Below are 23983 nucleotides of genomic sequence, written 5' to 3'. Positions count from 1 at the left end.
TAAATGTTTCCCCAAGTTTCACCTATATTTGGTTTTCCTTCTTTACACATTTTATTCCCCATTACAAGGTCAGGTTTTCTTCTGACTTGACCTTCAGTTTTTATCAGTATATGCTATAACTGTCAGGCTGAACATTTTTTGATGCCAATCTTTCAGTTAATAGTACATTTTGCTACAGCATTTGTGTTTTTGTAGCAAGATGCTTTAAGTTCTAAAGCTATGAAGGAACAAGAGGATGACAGTATAAAGATCAGCATTTCTCTTTCATTTTGTTAATATGCTAGATTACTTATTGAACTATGAAGTATCTCAAATATATTTACTTCTAAGAACATAAGATCAGACCACTAATAAATACAGTGTTAAGAAGTAAGGCAAAGCTACCTTACTGTCCTGATACATAGATGAACTAATCTTTTTTTTAAAGCTGTTCCTCTTGAAGTCTGATGATAGCTAGAAAACCAAAATTTACTTTTTTTTTTAGTTGTTTGCATTTGTTGATTTAATTTTGTTTCTAAATTTAGTTAGTGGTTGAACTACAACAACAGATGTTCTGTAAGCAAATGCTGAAGAGATTACTGAAAACTGTTCTAGTAAAGGATATTTTGATTTGCCTCTTGTGCCCAGGCGGCGTGCCTTCATATTTGGAAAGACGTTTTTCATGATCTTTCCAAAGTCAGCAGCACTTAATGGATGGTAACCAAGATTGTCGCAATAGCTTCTGTAAAAGAGGGAGGGGTGGTTTAAATAATACCATAACTTAGTACTATATAGCATGGAGTTGCCTTGAATACCATTCTTATCCTTTTTTTTTCTTTAAAGGGCTAAACTGATTACCAAAAGTCAATTATCCCCACTTTTAAATGATTTTGATTTTATTTATTATTACTACCTACAATAAGAAGTCATCTTAGGGTAGGCAGCTGATTATCTCCACAGGGTTAAAATATAGCTTTCAAACAGTATTTGTGGAACCTAAAGAATCTGGTGAATAGTAGTGTTGCAGAGCTTTCCATTCTCACTCCAAATGTCTCTTCCCCAATAAATATGCAGAAAATATGACTGTATGATTTAACACTGTTCATTCAGCGTGCTGACCAAAGCAAACTGCATCAAATCACTACAAATTCAGTTGCCAATGTCATTAATCACCTTTATGGTTTGAACAACTCAGAAAGAAAATATGAACTAGTTAAAAAGAAAAAGGGAATCTAGTACACAAGAACTATGCCAAAGAAATTCAGAAGCAAATGTAAATAAAACTAGACTTAAAGAAACAAATACAAGACAAAAATTATCTGAGCTGAGGAAAACAAAATGAGGCTTCAAGGAAATCAAGGCAAAAGAAAAAAGGCCCAGGCAATTACCCCAATAAGAAATTTAAAATACTTGCTCTCTTCTTTTTATTCTCTGGATTTGGTAAGACTCTGTGGTAATATATCAACTATAATTTTCTTCAGGCAATATATTTCTAGTTTCTTAATATAGTTATATGGGAAGCAAAAGGAGCAAAGTTAGATGTGTGCAACGTAGATTCAAATTTCCTCAGTAAGGCAGAATTCATGAAACCTAGTGATTTTACAAAACTACAGCTTGACATGATGGCACATGCCTATAGTCACACCTACAAGAAAGTCTAATTGAGCTTACAAATTAGGAGAAGCAATGGGATAAATTGATCAGATGTCCATACTAAGTCACATGATGAGTCACCAGGAGTAAGGAGGTCACTAGACTACCTGATAGGAGAATTAGTGCAGGACAAAAACACAGCAGGTGAAAGCTCTCATGCTGATCAAAGAGGGACAATGCCCAGGAACTGCCCTTACACTTCCAATCTAGGTGAAATATGGAGAGTCAGTCTCAAAAAATAAAAAACAAAACCACATGAACAGCAGAATTCTGTTACTTTTTACTTTGGCTCCCACTAGAAAAATAAGTTATAGACTACCAAATGCCATTGTTATTTTGATAAAGACAATGGTTTTATATTTTGAAGGAAAGTATATTCTAGGAAGAAGATATTATATGCCATTTTGTAAGTATGTAAATAGACATTAAATAATGAAGCTAGGTGGCACAACGGGGGCAGCTAGGTGGCACAGAGTGTCAGGCCTTGAGTCAGGAAGACTCATCTTCATGAGTTCAAATTGGGCCTCAGACACTATCTGTGGCATCCTGGGCAAGTCTCTTAACCCTGTTCGCCTCGGTTTCCTCATCTGTAAAATAGCTGAAGAAGGAAATGACAAACCACCCCAGTATCTCTGCCCAGAAAACCCCAAATGAGGTCATAAAGAGTCAGACACGACTGAAAATAACTGAACAACAAGGTCAAATAGTAGACAATGCCAAGAAGCAAACAACAATTATGACTCAACATCCTACATTAATAAGTAAAGCATACAGCATTTTATATATATCCAGTATAAACAAACTAGGTAAAAAGAGGTAACAACAGGGTCTTTATTTTTAAAAAATCACAAAGATTTTCATTGCCTGTGCTAATCTCATTTTTACAGACTCTTCAGAAGCTAAAAGCAGCCTTCAAGATCCTCTAAGTTCCCATCTGATAATAAAAAGTTCCTTCTAAAAAGCCTAATGAATCTCTCTGGGCATCAAGACCCTTGAGCTCTAATTTTAGCTGTGCCACTAGTCAGGTGTGTGGCCACAGCTTAGTTTGTTAACTTCCATCCACCTCAGGTTGCTCACTGTAAAATAAAGAGCTTGAACTCCATAAGCTGTAAGGTGCCTTTCAGCTTCAACATTCTACGATTCTATGACCAGATGATCTCGGAGATCTCTTTCAGCTCCAAAATTCTTCCAATATAAAGCAGATGGTCATCAAGCCTTTGATTGAACCAGTGGAAGGTCACGGAACATACTGCTTCCCCACGTAGCCAATTTAAGGAACGTTCTTCTTTATTACTGAACCAAAATGCTTCCCTGAAACTTCTGCTAGATCCTCATTTTGTATTAAAAAAAAAAAAACCAAACCCCAAAAAACTAAACCTAATTCAGCTAACTCAATTTGATCACTTACTATCATTTTTAAAGCAGTGCTATAAAGCACAGGGTCATTTCAGGATACTTAGAGATCTTTTATTTTCATGTTTAACAATTTAGATTGCATGTGGATTGAACAAGAAATGGTGTCACAACACCTAACTCAGCGTTAACTTATATTTATGCAGTATATTCAGAGTGAGAAACAATATGTTCACAGTACAACATACTGTTATTCTTAAAATTAGATCATTTGCTTTTTTTTAAAGGGTGTATCTCATGATCTAGTTTTTAAACTAAACCTAAAAATTTCTTAACCTGGTTCATTTCACTCTATTAAAGATAATTCAATTTATAACAGGCATTATATTTCTACATAATGCATGTATGTACTTGAAAGAGCCCCAGTAATCAATATTACACTTCACAAATTATTTAAGGCACAAAAGAAGTGGCAGGAAGTAGGAAGGACAGTGTGATTGTGGGCCCCAATAAGAATGGAAAATATGTTTAACAGCTACAGAGAATACTGCATGACATAACAGATAAGAAGACCGTAGTTAGAGAGAGGAAGCAATAAGTTGTAATAATATCTCAGGATTGTTATGATCCTAAGTGATCACTAAGACTACAGTACCGCCATGATGATCTGGAATAAGTATCAGATTCAGTGGAGTGCAAAAAGAACTGTGGAAAGAGTGGAAGGAGAAGACTATGAGGGCAATGAGCTGGATGGATCATCAACATGAGTTGTAAGGACTGAAGTGGAAAGAAAAACTTAAAACCAAGTGCTAAATTTATCCAAGAGGGATATATGTCCTAGATATGTCCTGGAAAATGTGGAGACAATGGTAAAGTGGGAGACGTAGGAAACACATTCACTTGTATCTGCTGGTATTTCATAGGAATGAGCATGGTACGTGACTAATATCTGGTTCCCTTAGGTAACTTGGAAGAGTGGTAAGAACAGAAATTGGACTGTACTGGATTGAGGAATAAGTAGTAAGGAAGCAGATACACAATAACCACTCATTGTTTGACCATGAAAAGACTAGAGGTATATTGACATTTGGAAAGCAAGATGTAGGATACATGGGCACATTTATGTGCTACATCTTATGGCACAAAGGGAAAAAATACTGGACAAGGAATCAAGAAATTTGGGTTCTAGATCCAACTGACGAAGACCTTGGTTATTAAAACTGCAGGCCTGTTTCCTCATCTGTAAAAAGGGAGGGGTTTGGTCTATAATATCTCTAAGGACCCTTTGGCTCTCAAACTCCATGAACCTACTCTCTCTCTTCCTCTGAGACGATGAAAGGATGGATACAGAAAAATACGTATAGAGAAAGGGGAAAAAGGAATTTTCCTTCCTAGCTCAGGTCATGTCTGCTATAGGATACTAGGTTATATGCATTTCTGGAGTCTTTACATAAAAGAAATATAGAAAGAGGAAGTAAATTCATCCCTTCCAGTCAAAATTATTTAATTATGTGTTTGGTAGGGAAGAAGGGAAGAAAAACGTTACTATAAGAGGAAGCTACTTGTCCTTTACAGGGCAGGAAGAAATTAGGAGACATAGACCACCAAGAGAATGTGACTAAAATGTACCACCAGAAAATCACATACTAATCTACTTTGTAAAATATCATTGAATGCTTTAGCTTTTGAGCAAAAAGGGGTAAAAAGAAACACATCATATGCCAACACCTGGCATGAAATGCAGCATGGTACTATGCAATGAACAGTGACTTCAGAGTCAAAGGACTTGAACTGAAATCCTTTTTCCACCTCTTAGACTGTGCCTCTGTGAGGAAGGAAGCCTTTTATTCTCTAGCAACCTTAGTTTGCTTATCTGTAAAGTGAAGGGTTGGATGAGATGACCTCAAGTCCCTTCCCACTCTAAACCTATAATCTCTCCCATTCTACCTTTGGAGAATGCACAGCAGCTTTTAGGTAACAATGCAAAGAATATATTTTTACCATATTATTGATAATATAAATGTGAATTTTCGTATTAAAAGAAAATTCTCAGAGACATGATGCAATTACATCTAAATGCCGTATTCCTTATATTTACCTATGATTTGTGAACAAAAATTGATTTTTGGTTGCAATGTATATTTCCAATTACAGAAATGAAATTATTTCTTAAAATTGAGGCAGAACACCTTGCAGATGCTCACATATTTAAACATTCTATTTCTAGATACAGCAGTTATTGCAAATTAATATTAGACATCATTCTGATGTTTATATAGGTCTAAATAACATTTATCTATCAATCACTCATTATACATTTGATATCTTAATCTTCCTAAGTAAAGAAAAAGTATATTAATACGATTAATTATATCATTAAACTTCTCAGGATTTATTTTACCTTGACAAATATACAGACACCTGACTTGGTTGATAAGTGAGAATAAGGATGTTAGTGGAAGTTACACATACATGTGAAAAGATTCAAACATTTCTTATTCCTTTGAGCAATTAAAAAATTATCAACAAATAAAATGACTATAGAAAAAGAAATGCATGAGTGAATGAGTATCACGTAGTCATAATATAATTAAATTTTCAACAAGTAAACATAACAGTTTTCCACTGAGCACTTGTAATTTCACAGACTGGCAGTTAAACTGATTTTTTTGGTTGCTAAATCAAGAAATAAATTATTTACCAAGAAATTCATCTACAAATAATTTTTATACTTCTTTCTTGTGTGATAACAAGAGAAATAATAGTTATTGCCGCTGTCTTTTATTTTTTTGCTGAGCATTTACATACATCAGAGATTTAGGATTGGTTCATTCCATTAGCTTTCCCTACTGGTTCATATTTGAAGATCACAGATATTATCTCTAGTAAAGTTTGGAAATATACTCATAGATGTTTAAAGATGATTTGATTACAATTTAACAAGCACTTATTTAATGACTACTTGCTACATGAGAGGCACTGATGGACACAAAAAAACCCCCAGGAAAACAGTCTCTGCCCTTAAAGTTTATACACAAAGAAGACAAGCAACCAAATAAGTAAATACAAGATTGTCTGAAGAGGGAGAAAGTAGATAACAAATACAAGGAGGGTAGTGGGCCACTTGGGGGATGCAGCAATTTCTTGCAATTGATGTATGAACTTTAAAATACATAACTCATATTTTAGGATCCACAAAATTTAAAACCTTAACTTGAATTAAAATTTAAATTAAAACCTATATTTAAAATCTTAATTATATATAACATTTAGTGAAATAAATGTACTGATTAAAGATAATAAAACAGTAAAGACAATATTAAAAGGTTAGCCAAAATAAAGTAAGTGAAGGAGGCTGTTTCTGCTACATTATTTTTCAAAGGGAGATCAGCAACAGCTACTATTTCATTTGTTTTAGCTCTCTCAATTGACAAAACAACTCTTATCAATCAATCTGCACTGACTAAGTGCCTACTAAGCACCTGGCACCATACTAGGTGCTGGAAATACAAACAGAAAGAATGAAACAATCTCTACTCTTAAGGAGTTGTCATTATAACAACATGAATAGCTTCAATAAGGACAAATATAAAGGATACTAACACAAAAATTGCTTCTACCCAGTGAATTGCAGGGGGGCTGATTTTGAGCTTCAGAAGATTCCATTATTATTTTAATAGGAGGAAGTCTAGTTTTTAATTAAGATCTGTGTTAATCTTAATTAATACAAACTTCAATTTTAAAAATTAACTTTAGAAATCATCTAATGTAAAAACCCAAACTCCACAAGGAACATACCTTATTGTCAAGAAGATTTTTTTGTATATTTAACCTAAATCCTTCTTGCTGTGATTTAAACCTCCTGATATTTTCTAAGTGGAATTTGAAAACTTTGTCACCATACTATCCCACTTATATAGATCAAAACTTAAATCAGGCAGTTTCTTCAGTCTATTTTCTAACCCTTTTATGTCTTTCTATCTATCTACCGTAATCTTCCAAAACTTTCACATTTGTCAAGTTGTATAGGCCCAAGCTAGACAGTATATCTACATGCTATCATTTCAATATATCCAAAAGCTACAATTTCACTAATGTGGGCATTTCCTCCACTTACGCAGACTGAAACTGTGCCCTGCTAGACTGCTTCTTTGAGTTGTGGTGCTGGTAGAAATGCCTCCCTTGGCAGCAAACCTTGGTGTTGTGCATCCCTCCAAAGTGTTATGCTGATTCCCAGATGAGATATTTAGTTGGTTGTCAAAACCTTTCTGTATTGGTGGAACTAACCAAAACTTATACTCCATTGGCACAGCCTTTAAGAACCTTAGGGTCACCTCTACAATGCAATGAAACATTGGGGTAGGACTTGACTAGAGACGTACCTGCCATATTTCTATATCAGCAACTCAACAGCATGTTTATTTCTTAGGAACAGAGTCATTGGTTAATACATGTCCACTTTGATGCAGACATTTTAATATTTCATAAATCACTTAGCCTTTATTTAAAGTTTGTTCTTCTACATTAAATGAACTGTTCTTCACTAGTGCATATTGGACTTTGTTTCTAACCATTTCTCTAACTCATCTCTGTCTTATAACGATATGAGCTATGCCACTCAAGTTTTATGTCAATAATTTTTAACAAGGATCCATTTTCACTTAAATCACTGATAAAGTTAAAATTAATGATTTTTATGATATTAAAAAAAATTAAGGAACTTCTGCCGAAGTCCCTAAAGTCCCTTGAAAGGTAGTGTAGGGTAAAGTATTTGAGGTTAAATAAGGAGACTAGGTTCTAATACTACCTCTGCTACCACCAGTGTGAGGATGGCCAGGTTAATTATTCTCTGAAGGTCTCAGGTCCTCTTCTGCAACATGAACTGGATGAGTTAATCTTGAAAGTCCCTCCCAAACACATATTCTATGATTTTGTTACAACCCACAGCAATATGTTAAATAAGTCCTCTTAGGTTCCTTGTTCTTTTAAATGAGGTGAGGATATGTAGGATATCTAGGTTATATATTTGGGGGAATAGGCAGGATCACAGATACAGCAGTTATTTGTATTAACTAAAGCAACTTATACACAGCAAGCATTTAATTAAAATTTGCTAATTATTTATGGAACTATATAACCACTCTCCCTAAACTACATCAATACTAGTGGCACTGGTTTCTTCTTTTCCTAGTTTCTGTCATATACTGCCCACCTCATCTATATTATCACGTGTTTCCTAACCTGCTTCTTTCTAGAACTCTATTCTCTATTTCCTTTCTTATGATCATCTCTGCTACCTTCCTGTTTGGCCAAATTTCCACTTTTTTGAAAGAAGTTTATAAAGATTTGTAGGGATCCTAAATAAGTTTGTGAACTTAAAAACCCCAAGTCATTACCTTTAGCGCTTATTACAGGATTGTGCATAAGGAAGAAATTCATAATGGAGTGTTATAAAAGGTCCAGTCTATGCTACAACAGCACAAAGGGATGTGACATAGGAAGGCAAAGTTGTTCTCTTTGATATTAGCTTCAGAACATTAGGGATGTATCTCTCCCTCCACCAAAAATACAAACAAACAAAAAAAACCCAAAACCCAACCTAGTTTCCCTTCATAATCTATTACAAATCTGTCATTTATTACTTTATCCAAACCTTTTTTGAAGATTTTTTTTTGCCAGTAACTAGGTTCCTCAAGTTTACTACCTGCTGTGCACTTCCATTTATTTCTCCCAAATTTCTCTCTTTAAAGCTTCAAAGGGTGCCCTCACATTCTGTGAATTGCTGAATAAGTCCATGTTCATCCATACCATTCATGATTTTAAAGACTTCAGCTTGGTATTCACTGATAATGAAGCAGACAACAGTATGTGAGAACTGTATAATACTCAAATCCCTTTATGTATCCGAAGACCCAATGCTTGCACATCGTACTTACTTATATTCATCATAGACTTCCTGCTTAGGGAGTGAAGTCTCAGGATGCTCCTCCAATGTATTTCGAATCCAGGAAAAGGCATGCATTTGCTGGGCACGGCTTGATGACACGGAACTCTGATCGCTGGTCACAAAACAAAGATATATTTTAGCTGAAATAGTGCCTTACTTTGCGACTTTTTTAGACAAACCTAAACTTTCTTCTACAGGACAGCCTGAGAATAAGAAAAAGCCAAACTTATAATAATTGGTCAATTCCTGATAACATGTAGCAAGGAAGGATTCTTCAACTGAAGTAACAATACTTCACCATTTCCACCTCTCTTTTCTACCTCTAATAGTCAGGGCCAAATGTCCTGCAAAGATTATGTTTATTTTTTTTCAATTAAAAATTCATAACAGTGTTTCCCTAAACTGGCCAAGAGATGTAGAACAGACAGTACACACATATGATTTAGTAAAAAATAAGCAACTGGAAGTTTTGGTGACAATCTGTTTTGCTTGAATTTGTTAGACTGTCAAATTTTTGATAAACTGACAAAAAGAACTCAGTTTTTGGTTTATTTTATTTTTAGGAAAATATACAACATACAGAGTAATTGCACTAGAAATCTAGCTCAAAATAGAATATGTGATAGGGAGCAAAATTCAACATTAAGCAGATCTTTGTTACATAGTAATTTCCTTAAAAATGTTATGAAATGGGCAGTAGAAATATAATAACATTAACTTGAAGCTATCAATTTGAGTTCTATATAAGGAAAACTTCTTATTCAATTAATTAAAAAAAAACCACTAAGTAAACCATAACATCTGATCTTAAGTGAATTTTTTTTCTTTCACATATATACCCCAGAACAAACTGAAACATTATCACCATTGAAAACTATTGCAGATAAAATGAACTGAAGAAATATTTGAAAAGAAAAAGCAGACTGCTAAAGAATAGGAATACGAAAGAATACTGCAATAAGTGTATAGTGTATAAGATAAAAAAAAGAAAGACTGAGGGAGAAAATGCAAAGAAGACTTATAATTAATAATGGCTAATATTAGTTTTGAAAATTAAGGGTTGCAAGGGACTTCAGAAATCATCCAGTTCAACCCTACAGCTGAAGCATGAATCCTCTCTATAACAATCCTTAGTAAATGCTCATTTAGAAAAAAAGAATTTTTTCTAAGTCATCTGTTTTTTTCTCGAAGTCTTATAGAGATGATGAACTCATTGCTTCTTTGAGACAGTGGATAGCTCCTAATTGTCAGTAAGTTTTTCCTTATTTTGCTTAGAAATTTACCTTTATTATTTCTACCAACATATAATATCTGTGTCTTCTGGAGCTAAACAATATAAGTCTAATCTTTCTTCTACATGATAACCTTAAAATATCTCAAGATAGTAATCATCATGTCCTCCTTCAGTCTTCTTTTCTTCTCCCAGACTAAATGTCCTTTACCAACCTCATCATCCTCCTCTGTGTAAGTTTCCAACTGATCAATGTCTTAGGACTTCATAATCCCAGTTTAATCTGATAAGACTGAATAACATCAACTGAGAATGCCATAATGCCTGAAATCAATAGTAGTGTTGTACTGAAATTTTGGTAGATAATAAAACTAACCAAGCAAATAAATTACTTCACAAAGCAACCTGTTCTAGTGCTAGGTAGTTATAGCTGTTATAATGTTCTTTACGTTAAATTAAAACCTAGGGGCAGCTAGGTGGCACAGTGGATAGAGCACTGGCCCTGAAGTCAGGAGGACCTGAGCTCAAATCTGGCCTCAGACCAAACATTTGACACTTACTAGCTGTGTGACCCTGGGCAAGTCACTTAACCCCAATTGCCTTAAAGAAAAAAAAAACCTGCTTATATTTTTTATCCAGTGGTCTCAGTTAAATTCTCTGAAATGACATATAACCACTTTATTTTTTTTAAATCACAAGATAGTCATTTAAATATCTGAAGGGAACTATCATATCTCTCCTTAGTCTACTCTTTTATAGGCTAAATATTCCTTTTAATTTTTATCCATCTGACATGGTTTTCAGCCTCCACATATGAGTCACCACACTGTGGACCCACTCTGAGTTCTATATCCCTCTTAAAATGTAGAATTTGCAATTGAATACAATACTCCAGAATGATTTGTGACAAGTAGAGTCCCATAAAGAAGTCCCATAAAGAATTATATTTCTTATTAATGCAGCTCAAGATTCTGTTAGCTTTTTAAATGGCCACATTAAACAACTGACTCACATAAAATCTAGATTCAAAGTATCAACTTCACAGGGACAAAACTGGGAAGGAGTGGTCATACAGCAGTTTGTATGAAAAAGAATCTGAGGGTTTTGGTGAACTTCGACTTCAATATGTGATAGGACAGCTAGCATCCAGAGAAATAACCCCTACAGAGAAACTTGGCAACTGCTTCTAAGGGTGCTGTAGTCCTTCTTGCCTCCTCAGCAGCAATAGCTACTCAAGACTCAGAAAAAAACAGTTGTTGCCACCAGACTCCATGGCACTGTCAAACTGTTCAACATCATAAACTTGTATGATCTTATCAGTAGAAATGATATTAAAGAAAATGAATTACCACTCTACCCTATGGAATATGAAACCTTTGATCTGATTTACATCTGCTGTCTCCCCCATACAAGTATAAGCTCCTGCAAAGCCCAGTACTGTTGTACTTTTCTATTTGTATCCCTAGTACTTAGCACAGAGCTTTACACAAAGTAAGCACTTAACAATGCTCATTCATTAATTAATTCATTCAGGAAAGTTAATATATTAAGTTGTACTGAGAGAAACAGAGTTCCCTCAAAGAGTAAGGACATGGCAGTTTTGTTGTTCTCTGTCTGGTGAGATAATATCTAAAGTAATATGCTCTGTTTTGGACACTACATTTTAGGAAGGACACTGATAAACTGGAATGCCCAGGGAAAGACAACCAGAACCACGAAAGGACTCAAGGTCATGCCACATGATGACTGGAGGCAGGAAGTAAGAATGTTTGGCCAAAAGAAGGCTTAGGGGATATGACAGGTATCTTCAAATTTATTTGAAAAGCTGTCTTGTAGAAGAAAGATTAGGCTTTTTCTGATAAGCTCCAATGGGCCTGATATAGAGAGAAACTCCATAACAACTAGCACTGTTTAAAAGTGGAAGTGCTGCCCTAGAAGTGGGATATGGGTCCCCTTTACTAGAGGTCTTCCTAGGAGTGTTAGATGTCTGCATGTCATCTATGCTGCTGAGGGGTTTCTTGCTCAAGTATAGGTTGGACTAGATAATCATTGACACTCCCTTCCAACTCTGAAAGTCTGATTTGTGATTTGAGGCTGAAGCCAGAAGGACAACACTCAAAGCAGATAAGCAGCAAGTTCAGCACAGAAACACAGGGTTCTGTTTCATTTGGTCAGAAATAATTTCGATCAGAGATAAATCCAAGTCTTCACCTACTTTATTACTGTGCAATGAAAGGATAGACATGAGGCCATAAAATTTCATTCGTGACAAGGTTTTTGTTCCTTTTCACCTGATAATTACTGGCATCACTTTTACTATGCTGTTTCTTTCATATATGTTGGTCTTCATATTTACCTTTGTTTTTTTTATCTGGGCTTTTGCCCCTCTCTCCTCAAAAATTAAATTTAAAGCCCTCTTGTTCAGTCTGGCAAATTTACCAAATACGTTCTTCCTAAGCTATCAAGTCTTTTCCACAATCTCATCATTATGGGATCATAGACCATAGCCGAGAAAATTAAACCCTTCTCTTTGACAACATCAACTTCCTAGGTTTTCTTTTCTCTTTCAAAGTTACCACCATCAATGCAAAGAAGACATGAAAACACTACTTGTGCTCCTAATTCTTTCAGTATCCTACCCAGAACTTGAAGTCTCCATGGATGCATTCCATACATCTTCTAACTACATCACTGGTACCCAAAAGTCAGCAGCAACTGGTGGATTTATGATTCCCATTAAGCTCTCTGTCACAGCTTAAATATATGTTCCTAGGAAATAGCATATCTCCCAATTTACCATGACAAGTCTGACATACAGCCACCTGTGAAGTACAGTCATCAAGTATACTGATAAACTGATGTCTATGAATTCCTCTAAGGATCTGTGAAGCACAGAATGGTGCTGTTTCTTCAGAATTATTCTTCACAATAATTGTAAGACTCCAGTGGTATAGAGGAAGTTCATTATTTCCTTTGAGATTAAGCTTTCTCACAAAAGATTCCATTTTGGGGTAAGAACTAGCTGGGCAAAGTATCTTCTGAGTACTGAAAGAAACTGAGACAAGGGCATGGAAAGGTAGGTGGGGTGCTGAAAATACCAGGTTGAAGATGGTAGCAGTAAGATCTCATAACTTGATTATGATGAGGTAACAGTCTAGGCAGGTAAAAACAATGCAGAAAATGATAAAGAAGTAAGACCATAACAACCAAGCAGATTTCATAAAAGCCTTATTTAGTCTGATAAGGAGAGATCTAGAGGAAGTACTAGTCTTCTATTCTGAATATTATATTTGTAGGTATAGCATTATGCTTTTTAAGGTACTTTTTCATTATCATCTTAATAAATTCCTACATTCCTGTGATATTGGTTGGGCAAATAGTAATATTCTCATATCATAGATGAGGAAATTAAGGCACAGAGACTAAAGTCATTCACCAAGGTTACATACTTATCTAGCATAGGAATAAGTACTGAAACCCAGATCTCCTTGCTTCTTATCTTACAACCTTTCCTTTAGATCACACTTCCTTTAGAAGTTGGAAATGTGATGTAATATGAATGCTCGGGTTTATATGAATAAACTATGTTAACTTCAGGATGTCATAAACCAATCTCCTTTTTTCATTAGAAATTAGGTCTGAAATAGAATATCATTTTAGAACATTCCTTTATGCCTTAGGATATTTAGATTTCTTTAAGATCTATTTGCCCTCATTCCTAGAAAATGACACATAATGATAGAAGTAAAAGGCTAAGTCTCTTCAGATATAGGGCCTGTGACGGCTAGGGATTCTGCTGACCTTGCAGAGATTTGGAATTTGAGTGATGGGAAGCCTTACGTTCCTGGGCCCCTTTGATCACAGCTGCCTTATTTCTAGCATCACAAGTTGAAGAGATATTCAGCTTCTCTTGAAAGGCAGCCCTTTCCAGAACAACAATTGTAAAGGTCAGACATTTGACCACAGTGGTACTTTGAGGATCTGCTCTGTTGCTGTCGGTACTCCATTTACCAATACATATGGAACTTAAGACTCAGTGGATACTTTTAAGAGTGTGGTGGCAGAAAATATCATTATCTTCCATCTAAACTGGTATACTTCTACAACTTGGCTAGGCTGTTAGTTGAATAAAAGACATAAAGCTTTTCATTAGATCTATTCTCAAAAAATTTCCAATCTGGGAAGCTGGCATAATCTTCAAGAACCCAGAATCATCTATACACCAAAGTAAAGCATGAGAGGACTTGAATGGAGAGGCACAGAGACAATGAGCCCTTTCTTGTCCTAAATGTTCTCAACTCCTTTGATGAACAAGTAACTTTCATGAAAGGAAACATCTATTTTGGTCCAGGTATCCTGGTAAGCCTATACTTGGGTAAAAACTGGATATGTCATACAGCAGTGGTATCAAACTCAAATAGTTAGAAAACCATAAGTTAGCAGTATCTGTGCTGTACTGTATTTTTATTTATTTTGTCAAACATTTTCCAATTACATTTTAATCCGGTTTTATCCCACTCATTTGTGAGCTGTACCAAGCCGAATTTTGTCACCTCTGCCACAGTATCTATATGCTTTAACTGCTAAAATCATATGGGCTCATAGCACAATTTCCCCACTCCTATCCAATTTCCACTTTCATAGCAGAGTATTTTTTAGAGCCTTTTGCCTCAATTTCTAGGTTTCTGGAAAAGGCATAGAATAGACTAGCTATAGACTCCATAACCAGATTTAGGTAATAGCAAGAATCTTAGTAATGGTACTACCTTGATGTGGCTAATCTAATGATTCGTAATTGTAGTAGGGTCAGATGAAGATACAGCCTGAATCTGAATGTTAGAAGCTGACTGGCTGTGGCTGGAACCAAGATTTCTGAGTCCAAACAAAAGGGGTAGAAAACCTTTTTTATTTCTGATCCTAAAACAGAATTTTTTGGCAAACTAAGTAACCACAGCAGTTGCTAGCATACTCCCTCCAAAATTTTCTGGCCAAAACTTTGAAAGATAAAATAAGACAACATATTAATATGTTACATTGGGGGAAAATGAATGAGAGTTACCCAACACTCTGAAGACATGGATAATTTAGCTAGCTGAAGGACATCAGGAAGACTATAAATCCATTAAAATATTTAGGGAGCAGGTCCCAAACAGAAAATCAGAAAGAACATGGAATTTATCATGAACCTATGGTAATACTTATATTCTGCAACTTCTCATTTCAATGAGCAACCTAAAAAAAAAATCCTTCTATGTTTCATTCCTTATCACGGTAATCTGTTTATTTGTGGTTTCTAATTTTCAAAAATGACCAAATATGCAGCATCTTATCTTTTAAATAAAGTCAAAGTAAGCATTCAGCTTTACCTATGTACAAACACCATTTGGTGGAGAAGACTACTGGTTTTTACTAAAGTAAAAACTGAATAAAAACTAAAACTGATCTTTTTCCCCAAGTGTTTTCTGAGACAGTTTTCAGAAATATATTATGACAAAAATGGAGGACTGTCTGTATGCTTTTTTCACTAATGTCAGAGACCAAGAAAATATATATATACCTTTTCTCTCCATTGCTGAGACCAGAAGGCAGCTGAAGGTAGAGGTAGAGTTTCTCTAGGTCTGTAAACTTCTCAACTTCTTGCTAGTTACAAAGGATTAAAGAGGAAAATATTTTTAAAAAAACAATACATTTCTAAACAAGCTAACCAATCCCCTATAACAATTAGCAATTGAAATTACTCCAAACAAACAAAAAAAAACACCTTGGAGTTTTTCTTTTCTCTTTATTTGTTCAGTAGCAAAACTAAATTGCTTCCCTGAGTAATTGCAGAAAAGGTCAAATCAAGTAGAAACTTTGTTATTACTGCTTCTGTTACCAGAATAAATACTATGATAGATCAAAGCTTTAGACAACACTATTTCCTATAATTTATTTTTCATTGTATTCAAAAAGAGGCCTTGTGTATGGTGTAGTGGGAAAAAAAAGCACTGGATTGGGAGATAGGAGACTGAGATTGAAGTCTTGATTCTGCCACTTAAATACTTGTGTGAACCTGGAGACATTTCATATGTAAAATGAGGAGGGTTGAAGTAAATGTTTTAGACTTTTAACGTCCCTTCTAACTTTAAAATTCTGTTATATGATTTATCATTTTCAAGGCTGCATGATGCCTTTGATAGCTGAAAAGATTGAGGTACACCAACAATTCTTTTGACTCTGCGAACATTTAAAAACTGTTCTTAAACTCATAGCTGTAATGACTATTTATAGTGCCTGCTTAAGACTTGCAGTTGGCTTTAGAGCTATCCTACACATGGCAATCTGACAGGTTATTTGCTATTGCTTCCTAAAAGTCTACAGCTACACTACCTTGACTGAAAATGAATTTAATAGCATTCTTCTTTTAAGATGCTTCTTTTGCCCTCATTATTTGGACTTTTCCTAGTTCATAATATTATCAAACAGCATCAATTACAGTTCAAATTCTAGTTAATAAGTGACAAAAAAATAAAAATAATCAAATATTTAAAAATACGGTAACCCATTCTTGGCAATATTCAATATAATAATAAAATTAATGAGTTTGAATAATTTACTGGAGTTCATAGTTGTAGGATTTTGTTGTTGTTGTTGTTGGGGGATGGAGGGTGTCCAAAACAGTTTTTGTCTATGTGAGGAACTTCTAGAGAGGAAATTCCTTTCCCTGATGCTTATCACCCACTCACCTGTAGTTTATAGTCTTAGGAATCAAGTCCAAGCCCCTCATTTTATAGATGAGGAAACACGCATTAACTGAAAGGTTAAAAAATTTGCCTATGGTCATACAGATAGTATGACAGAGAAAGGATCTGAACTCAGGTCTTCCTGACACCAAGGCCAGTCCACTAATCCTTGACATTATACCACCTCTTACACCTCCATAAAAAAAGCACATCCAATTAATGAGGTATTCCAGATAGAAAAATATGTCAAAGACTGAACTAATTCTCTTGAAAAATACATCCACCCAGAAGGTTTTAAACGATTGCTGCTTTTGATTCACAAAACATTTCCATTCCTGACTACTCATCCTTTGTCAGTTCTATAGTTTTAATTATCCACAGGACATTAGAAGGGTTCTTATGGGTTCCTCGGTCTGACTTTCTACATTCTAGTGATACTCCATTCCACATTCCCAACAGATCATCCAACTTCTGCTTAAATTTTCTTTAACAGAAAATTAACCATTTCATATAGCAGCCCATTTCAGTTTTATTTTGCTTTAAGTATCCAGAATTATCTTCGATTACTTGGTCAAAATCTGCCTCCATCTAACTTCTACCTACTAATCTTGGTTTGTCTTCCGAAGATTCATGGGATAATACAAAATTTTCTCCCCATGACAGCCCTTAAAACAAAGATAGCTATATTGTGTTCCCCCTACATCTCTTCTACAGGCTAAATACCTCCAACTCTTCAATTACTTTTCATATGACATGGTTTATCTAAGTTCTCCTATTATACTGATCCTCTTCTTCTGGGCATGTTCCAGTTAATAAATATTCATCTAAAAATATGGTACTCAGCACTGGTCATAATACTCAAGGTGTGGTCCAATCAACTCATAGAATCACTACCTCCTAGTTCTAGATACTTAAATTTAATCTCTTAATTCACTCTAAACTGACGTTGCTTTGGCATTTCCCCCTCATTATTAACTCATATTAAGCCTGTAGTCAACTAAGACCTTACCCCTCTCCCCCCAATAAATGCTGTAACAACACCTGACACTTCTTTACTGATACCTGAGCCTAAGCCTAAATTTAACTTTAAATCTATCCCTATAGAATGTCATTATCTTAGCTTTGGTTCAGAAATTTCTGGATCCTGATTCTGTTGGAATAATTTCCACCAATGTGCCATAGGCACATCTGTTTAAGTAGGGTTTCTATCACTCAAATCATTGATAAAACTGTTGTACAGCACAGGCTCACAATTAGAACTGTTCTTTCTGCTCGACAAGTTGCTAATAATTAACAATCTTCAGTTCTCAGGACCACACATTTAGACCTGGGAGCAATCTTAAGAAAACTTCTAATTCCTCTCCCCACCCCATTTTCAAGATACAGAAAATGAGAAGCAATTTACCACACAGGCAGTAAATGACAGAGACAAGATTTGAACCCAAGTCCTCCAATTTCAAATACAATGCTATTTCCACAGAACCACAATTTTCTTATTATTGAACCAGTTATGAATCGCCCTAGTTATACTTCCATCGAGCCCATATCTTTCCACCATTTCTCTAACTACAGAAAAGGCTGACAAGTAAACGTGCTAAAATTCAGATAATTGATTATTGCATTTACTCAATCAATTTAACAAATATTCATTAAGTGCCTACTATATGCTAGCCACTGGGCTAAGCACTGAGGATACAAAAAGAAGCAAAGGACAGTTCCTGCCCTCAAGGAGATTAAAATCTAATAAGTTTACAATCTAAATGATCAATCTAATAACATTATGAGAGAAGGAAAAAAATGTTAGTTTGCCAAGACTTTTGAAAAATTAACCAATTATCATGTCCTACTGATCACAGTTTCACTTTCTAGATGTTCACAAATGATCTGTTTAATAACTTATTCTAGAAGTTTGCCAGACCATCCTACTGGCCAGTTTCTAATCAATCTTCAATCTTTGGCACTTCTCCCATAATCCATAATTCTTTAAAGAATGCTGACGGTCTCAGTGATTATGTTTCTATGTTCCATCAGCACTTTGGGATATAATTCTTTAGCCCCAAAGACTAGAACTCATATAAAGAAGCCAACTGTTTTCTTACTAAATTGGTACCTTTAACACTTTCTTGATTAGTGTTTGTTTTGCCCTTTTTGGTTTGTAGATTTTTCTCAGACTATGGAAATAAAATGAGGAGTAGTTATGTTTTGAAAGAATGAAAAAGTACTGATGAAACATTTATTACATTCTAAGCACTAGGAATACACATACAAAAGCAAGTGGTTTCACTACTCTCCAGAAGGCTAATATTTTAAGGGGGGGGGGACACATAGGGAGGAAGAGTGGCTGGGGAAGGGCTTTTTGGTCTGGAAAATCACAGAGATGGTGAATAGAACAAAAGAGGATCCCATTTACATATCTGTTCCTCCTGGAAGGGTAGTATTGATTTCATTGCAGTTATTATAATAAAGAAAACAGGTAGAAAACTGGATGCAGGTGGGGAAGGGTAGTGGGGTTATTCCTTTTCTATCTGTTTCTCTAGAATTAATAAGCCCTTTTAAATTGTCTACAGTATTTTTCAAAAGCCTCAGTTCTTTTTTTATTTTGATGAGTTTGCAGTCCAATGACATTTTTTGCCTTTGTTCTTATGTGACCTTCTTTCCATCTTTTAAATATATTGTTTTAAAATCTAACCTCAGTGGAGAAAATTTGGGGCAGCTACACTTATTTCCTGATACTCTGCCCATTTCTTCATCACTGGGATAATTTGTAATTGTTATTGTAAAAATTTCCTTTTTTAGAGTCTCTTAATCCAATGTCTTCTCTTTTAGAGTCTCTAGTTAAGGGAAATATACTTTAGTAAAGTCTAGTACACATATGTGACTATGTCCCATTACTCACTTAACTTGACTCTAAGATTTCCATTTGAATGTTATATCAATATCTCAAAATTAACATCTATGTTGAAACTACACTCTTCGTATTGCAAATTTTCTGATTATACCACAATCACGGATAATAATAGCTAGAATTTATATAGTGCTTTAAGTTTGCAAAGCTCTTGATAAATATTATCTCATCTTATCCTCACAATATCCCTGGAAGTAGGTGCTATTATTATTATAGATAAGAAAATTGAGGTTTGTAGAGTTAAAAGCCTTGCCCAGAGTCACCGAGCTGGTAAGCTTTGCTGAGGCTGGATTTGAACTTAGATCTTACTGACTCCAAGTCTAGCAAGCTATTCATTGAGATAATTAGTTGTACATGTCCCCTAAACAACTGTGTTATTTCTTAAGTCCTTTGCTTTTCTTGTCATCCTTTCAAAAGTACATTACCAAATCATAATAACACTTTCCCTATTTTTGTCTATTGGATACTCCTCTTCCTCTCCAAAGGCATTTATAGTTCTTACTTGTGACAGCTATGCCTGAATAATTCTTTTGAAAAGTGAGTAGAATACCAATCAACATTGTGACACGACAACCTAAATAACCTAATGTACTCTTAGGCTACATTAAAAGAAGATCAGTATCCAAGAGAAGGAAGGTGATAATTCCATGGTACGCCACCCTGGATATACGATATCAGGAATACCAAGTGTAATTCTGAGAAGCACATTTTGGGAGGCCACTGATAAGCTGAAGAGTATTCATAGGGTTACCAGGATAATGAAGGTGCTCAATAATAACAAAATGAATAACTGTTATTTATATAGTCCTTTGAGAGTTGCAAAGTACATTACACATATTCTCTTCATTTGAGCCTCGTAACAACCCAGTAAAGCTCATCAACCTCTGAAAACCCAGAAAATATCACCCCAGAAAAAAAAACCAAACAAACCCTGGAACAGCTGAACTAGAAGAAAGATGGGGAACAGCAGTACAGCAGCCCAGAAAATGGGTCTCCCAGTGCCTCAGCAAAAATAAGGGAGGCAGCACTACAAAGGGCCCCAGGCGGATAAGCAAGCACCCTGCAGCATTCATCTGAAAGGAGCTGAAGAAAGCAACCTAGAGTCTTCCTAAAGTCCCAGCCTTGCTGATTCCAACCCAACACCAGGTAAGCTGTCAGAACCCTACAGCCTCCAACTGTCAACCAGGAGGAGATCCTGAAGCCCAGGTGGTAGAGCAGGCAAACACCAACACTTGGACCTCCCAGTGCCTCGGTGAGGGCAGGGGAACAGGTGGAAACCAGCTCAGAAAACCACCAGGTGCCCTGGCAATCTACTGCAAAGGAATCTCCCAGTGCATTAGCAGAAACCAGGGAGGCAGCATTGCAAGGGGCCCCAGGCAGATAAACACCCTGCAGCACCCATCTAAAAGGAACTGAAGAAAGCTAAAGGAAAGGAAAAGCAGGCAACCTAGAATTGCCTGAAAGTTCCAGCCTTGCTGACTCCAGCCCAAAATGAGGTAAGCTGCCAGAACCCTACAGCCTCCAATTGCCAACATAAGACACCCCAGCACACAAAGCCAGTGACCAAGACCTAAGCTCTCAACACAAGAAGCTTGGGTCACAGCCCTCTGTTCCCCAGCAGCAGAGCTCAATCTCTTTAAAGGCCATGAGTAAAAAGAAACATACCATAGATTCATATTATGAGAAGAGTGAAAATCAAGACAAATTCTGAAGAGGACAACATTGTCAACAAACCCACATCTGTAACATCAAAAGGGAATATGAACTGGTCTGAAGCCCAAAAAGCCTTCTTAGAAGAGCTCAAGAAGGATTTTAAAAGTCTAATGAGAGAGGTAGAAGAAGTCCTTTAAAAATACAATTGGCCAATTGGAAAAAAAAGTACACTGAAGAAAACAAGTCCCTAAAAAACACAATTGGCAAACCAGAAAAAAGTACTCTGAAGAAAACAAATCCCTTAAAAATACAACTGGCCAACTGAAGAAGTAAGTACAAAAACTAACAGAAGAAAACAATCTGTTAAAAACTAGAATTGGACAAATGGAAACTAGTGACTCTATGAGAGAGCAAGAATCAGTCAAACAGAAACAAAAAAATGAAAAAATAGATGAAAACATAAAATACCTCATCGGTAAAACAACCGACCTGGAAAATTGATACAGGAGAGACAATTTAAAAATCGTTGGACTACCTGAAAATCATGATGACAAAAAGAGCCTGGACAATATCTTTTAGGAAATCATAAAGGAAAACTACCCTGAAGTTCTAGAACCAGAAGGTAAAATAATCATAGAAAGAATACACTGTTCACCACCTGAAAGAGATCCCAAATTGACAATGCCAAGGAATATAATAGCAAAATTCCAAAATTACCAGATGAAAGAGAAGGTGCTGCAAGCAGCCAGAAAAACACAATTTAAATATCAGGGAACCACAGTAAGCATTACACAGGACCTTGTAGCTTCAACATTAAAAGATCACAGGGCATGGAACATGATATTCTATAAGGCAAAGGAGCTTGGATTCCTCTCTCAACTAACCCTGCAAAAATGAGCATGATTTTTCAAGGGAGGAGATGGATATTCAACGAAATAGGGGACTTCCAAATCTTCCTCAACAAATAATTTGATCTTCAAGTACAAGATTCAAGAAAGACATAAAAAGGTAAATGGGACAGAAAAATACAAAATACTGTTAATAAGGACGGACTGTTTACATCCCTATAAGGGAAGATGACACTTGCAACTCTTGAGAACTGTATTGTTATTACACCATGTTAAAGGAATATACAAAAAGGGGGTGGATATTAGTTGACTTTGATGTAATGATAAAAAAAAAATCTAATCAAGTGGGTTAAATGGATCCAAGTAAGTGAATTAGTCTGATTTTAGAAAATGTACTGAGAAAGGAGGAGGCAGACAACGGTAAATTACATTACAGGAAAAGACACAAAAAGCTATTACAGCAGAGGGAAAGAAGGGAGGGGGGTGAGCATTGTGTGAACCTTATTCTCATCAGATTTGGCCCAAGAAGAGAATAACATAATCAGTTAAGTATAGAAATATAACTTGCCATATAGGCAGTAGGAGAGAAAAGGGGGAAAGAAAAGGGAGGGGGGATAGAAGGGAGGGAAGAAGCAGTAAGGGCAAAGGGGAAGAAAAGGGAAAGAGACAATGGAAGGGAGGAGAGACTGAAGGAGGCGGTGGTCAAAAGCAAGGGGGAGGAGAAAGGAGGAAGAAAAGCATAAATGGGGGAAAAGGATGGAGAAAAATACACAGATAGTAATCATAACTGTGAAAGTTGAATTGCTATCTTTTTTTTCTCTTCTGTTGAGTTTTGTTTTCTCTTTCTGATGGTTCCTCCTATTGGTTTTATTTTTTACTTACAACTTCACTAATGTGAAAATATGTTTTATAGGAATGTAAATGTATAGCCCATATCAGACTGTGTGCCGTCTTGGGGAGGGTGGTGGGGAGGAAGAGGAAGAAAAAAATCTTAAACTCAAAAGCATATGGAAGTGATTGTTGATAAATCAAAATAAATTAATAAAATAAAAAAAGGAAAAAAAAACAACCCAGTGATGCTAAGTACAAGTATTATTATCTCCATTCTACTACTGGGAAAACTGAGGCTCTGAGTATCTTCCCCCTTGTCATAAAATTAGTTTCAATGGTAAGATATGAACATAGCTACGTCTTCTTAACTTCAACTCTCGTATTCTTACCAACTTTGCCACATTATATGAGGGTTGGTTAAAGGAACTGGGGATGTTTAGCCTGGAGAGTAGAACATGATACCTGTTTTCAAGTATTTGAAAGAGGTGAGAAAGAAGTTAGGTACATTTAATTTACCTTAGCAAACAGAACTAGGAACAATGAATAGATTTGCAGAGAGAGAGATTTATGTCTCATGTAAGGGAAAAAAATCGCTAGCAATTAGAGACAGAACCATGGACAGAACGGTGGATTTGAAGTTAGAAGGTCTGCATTCAAATCCTTTTACTGCCACCTATTACTTATACAACCTTGGACAAGTTACTTAACCTCTCTAGGTCTCAGTTTTGCCATCTGTAAAATGAAGGCTACTTCTCCCCTTAATTTTAGGATCCTGTGTGTCTGTTCCTAACAATTAAGCACTTACTATACTTTCCAGGGTAGGGATCTATCAAAAAGTTTAATGTGTAGCCTTGGGATGCA

At 35.6% G+C, this 23983-nt stretch overlaps 1 protein-coding gene across 1 annotated transcript in view; it reads right to left on the bottom strand.

Annotated features, from left to right (window-relative positions):
* Positions 1–23983, bottom strand: part of RFX7 (regulatory factor X7) — a 161967-nt gene that overhangs the window by 17467 nt on the left and 120517 nt on the right. Inside the window, 3 exon segments of the mRNA XM_020981445.2 lie at positions 605–721; positions 8922–9044; positions 15721–15803. Of these exon segments, the coding sequence (XP_020837104.1) occupies positions 605–721; positions 8922–9044; positions 15721–15803 (323 nt within the window).

Source organism: Phascolarctos cinereus, unplaced genomic scaffold, assembly GCF_003287225.1.
Source record: "Phascolarctos cinereus isolate Bilbo 61053 unplaced genomic scaffold, phaCin_HiC Scaffold_3;HRSCAF=262, whole genome shotgun sequence".
In the NCBI taxonomy this organism is placed as follows: domain Eukaryota; kingdom Metazoa; phylum Chordata; class Mammalia; order Diprotodontia; family Phascolarctidae; genus Phascolarctos; species Phascolarctos cinereus.
The sequence above is the reverse complement of the archived record's forward strand: the minus strand, read 5'-3'. Positions and strand labels throughout refer to the sequence as shown.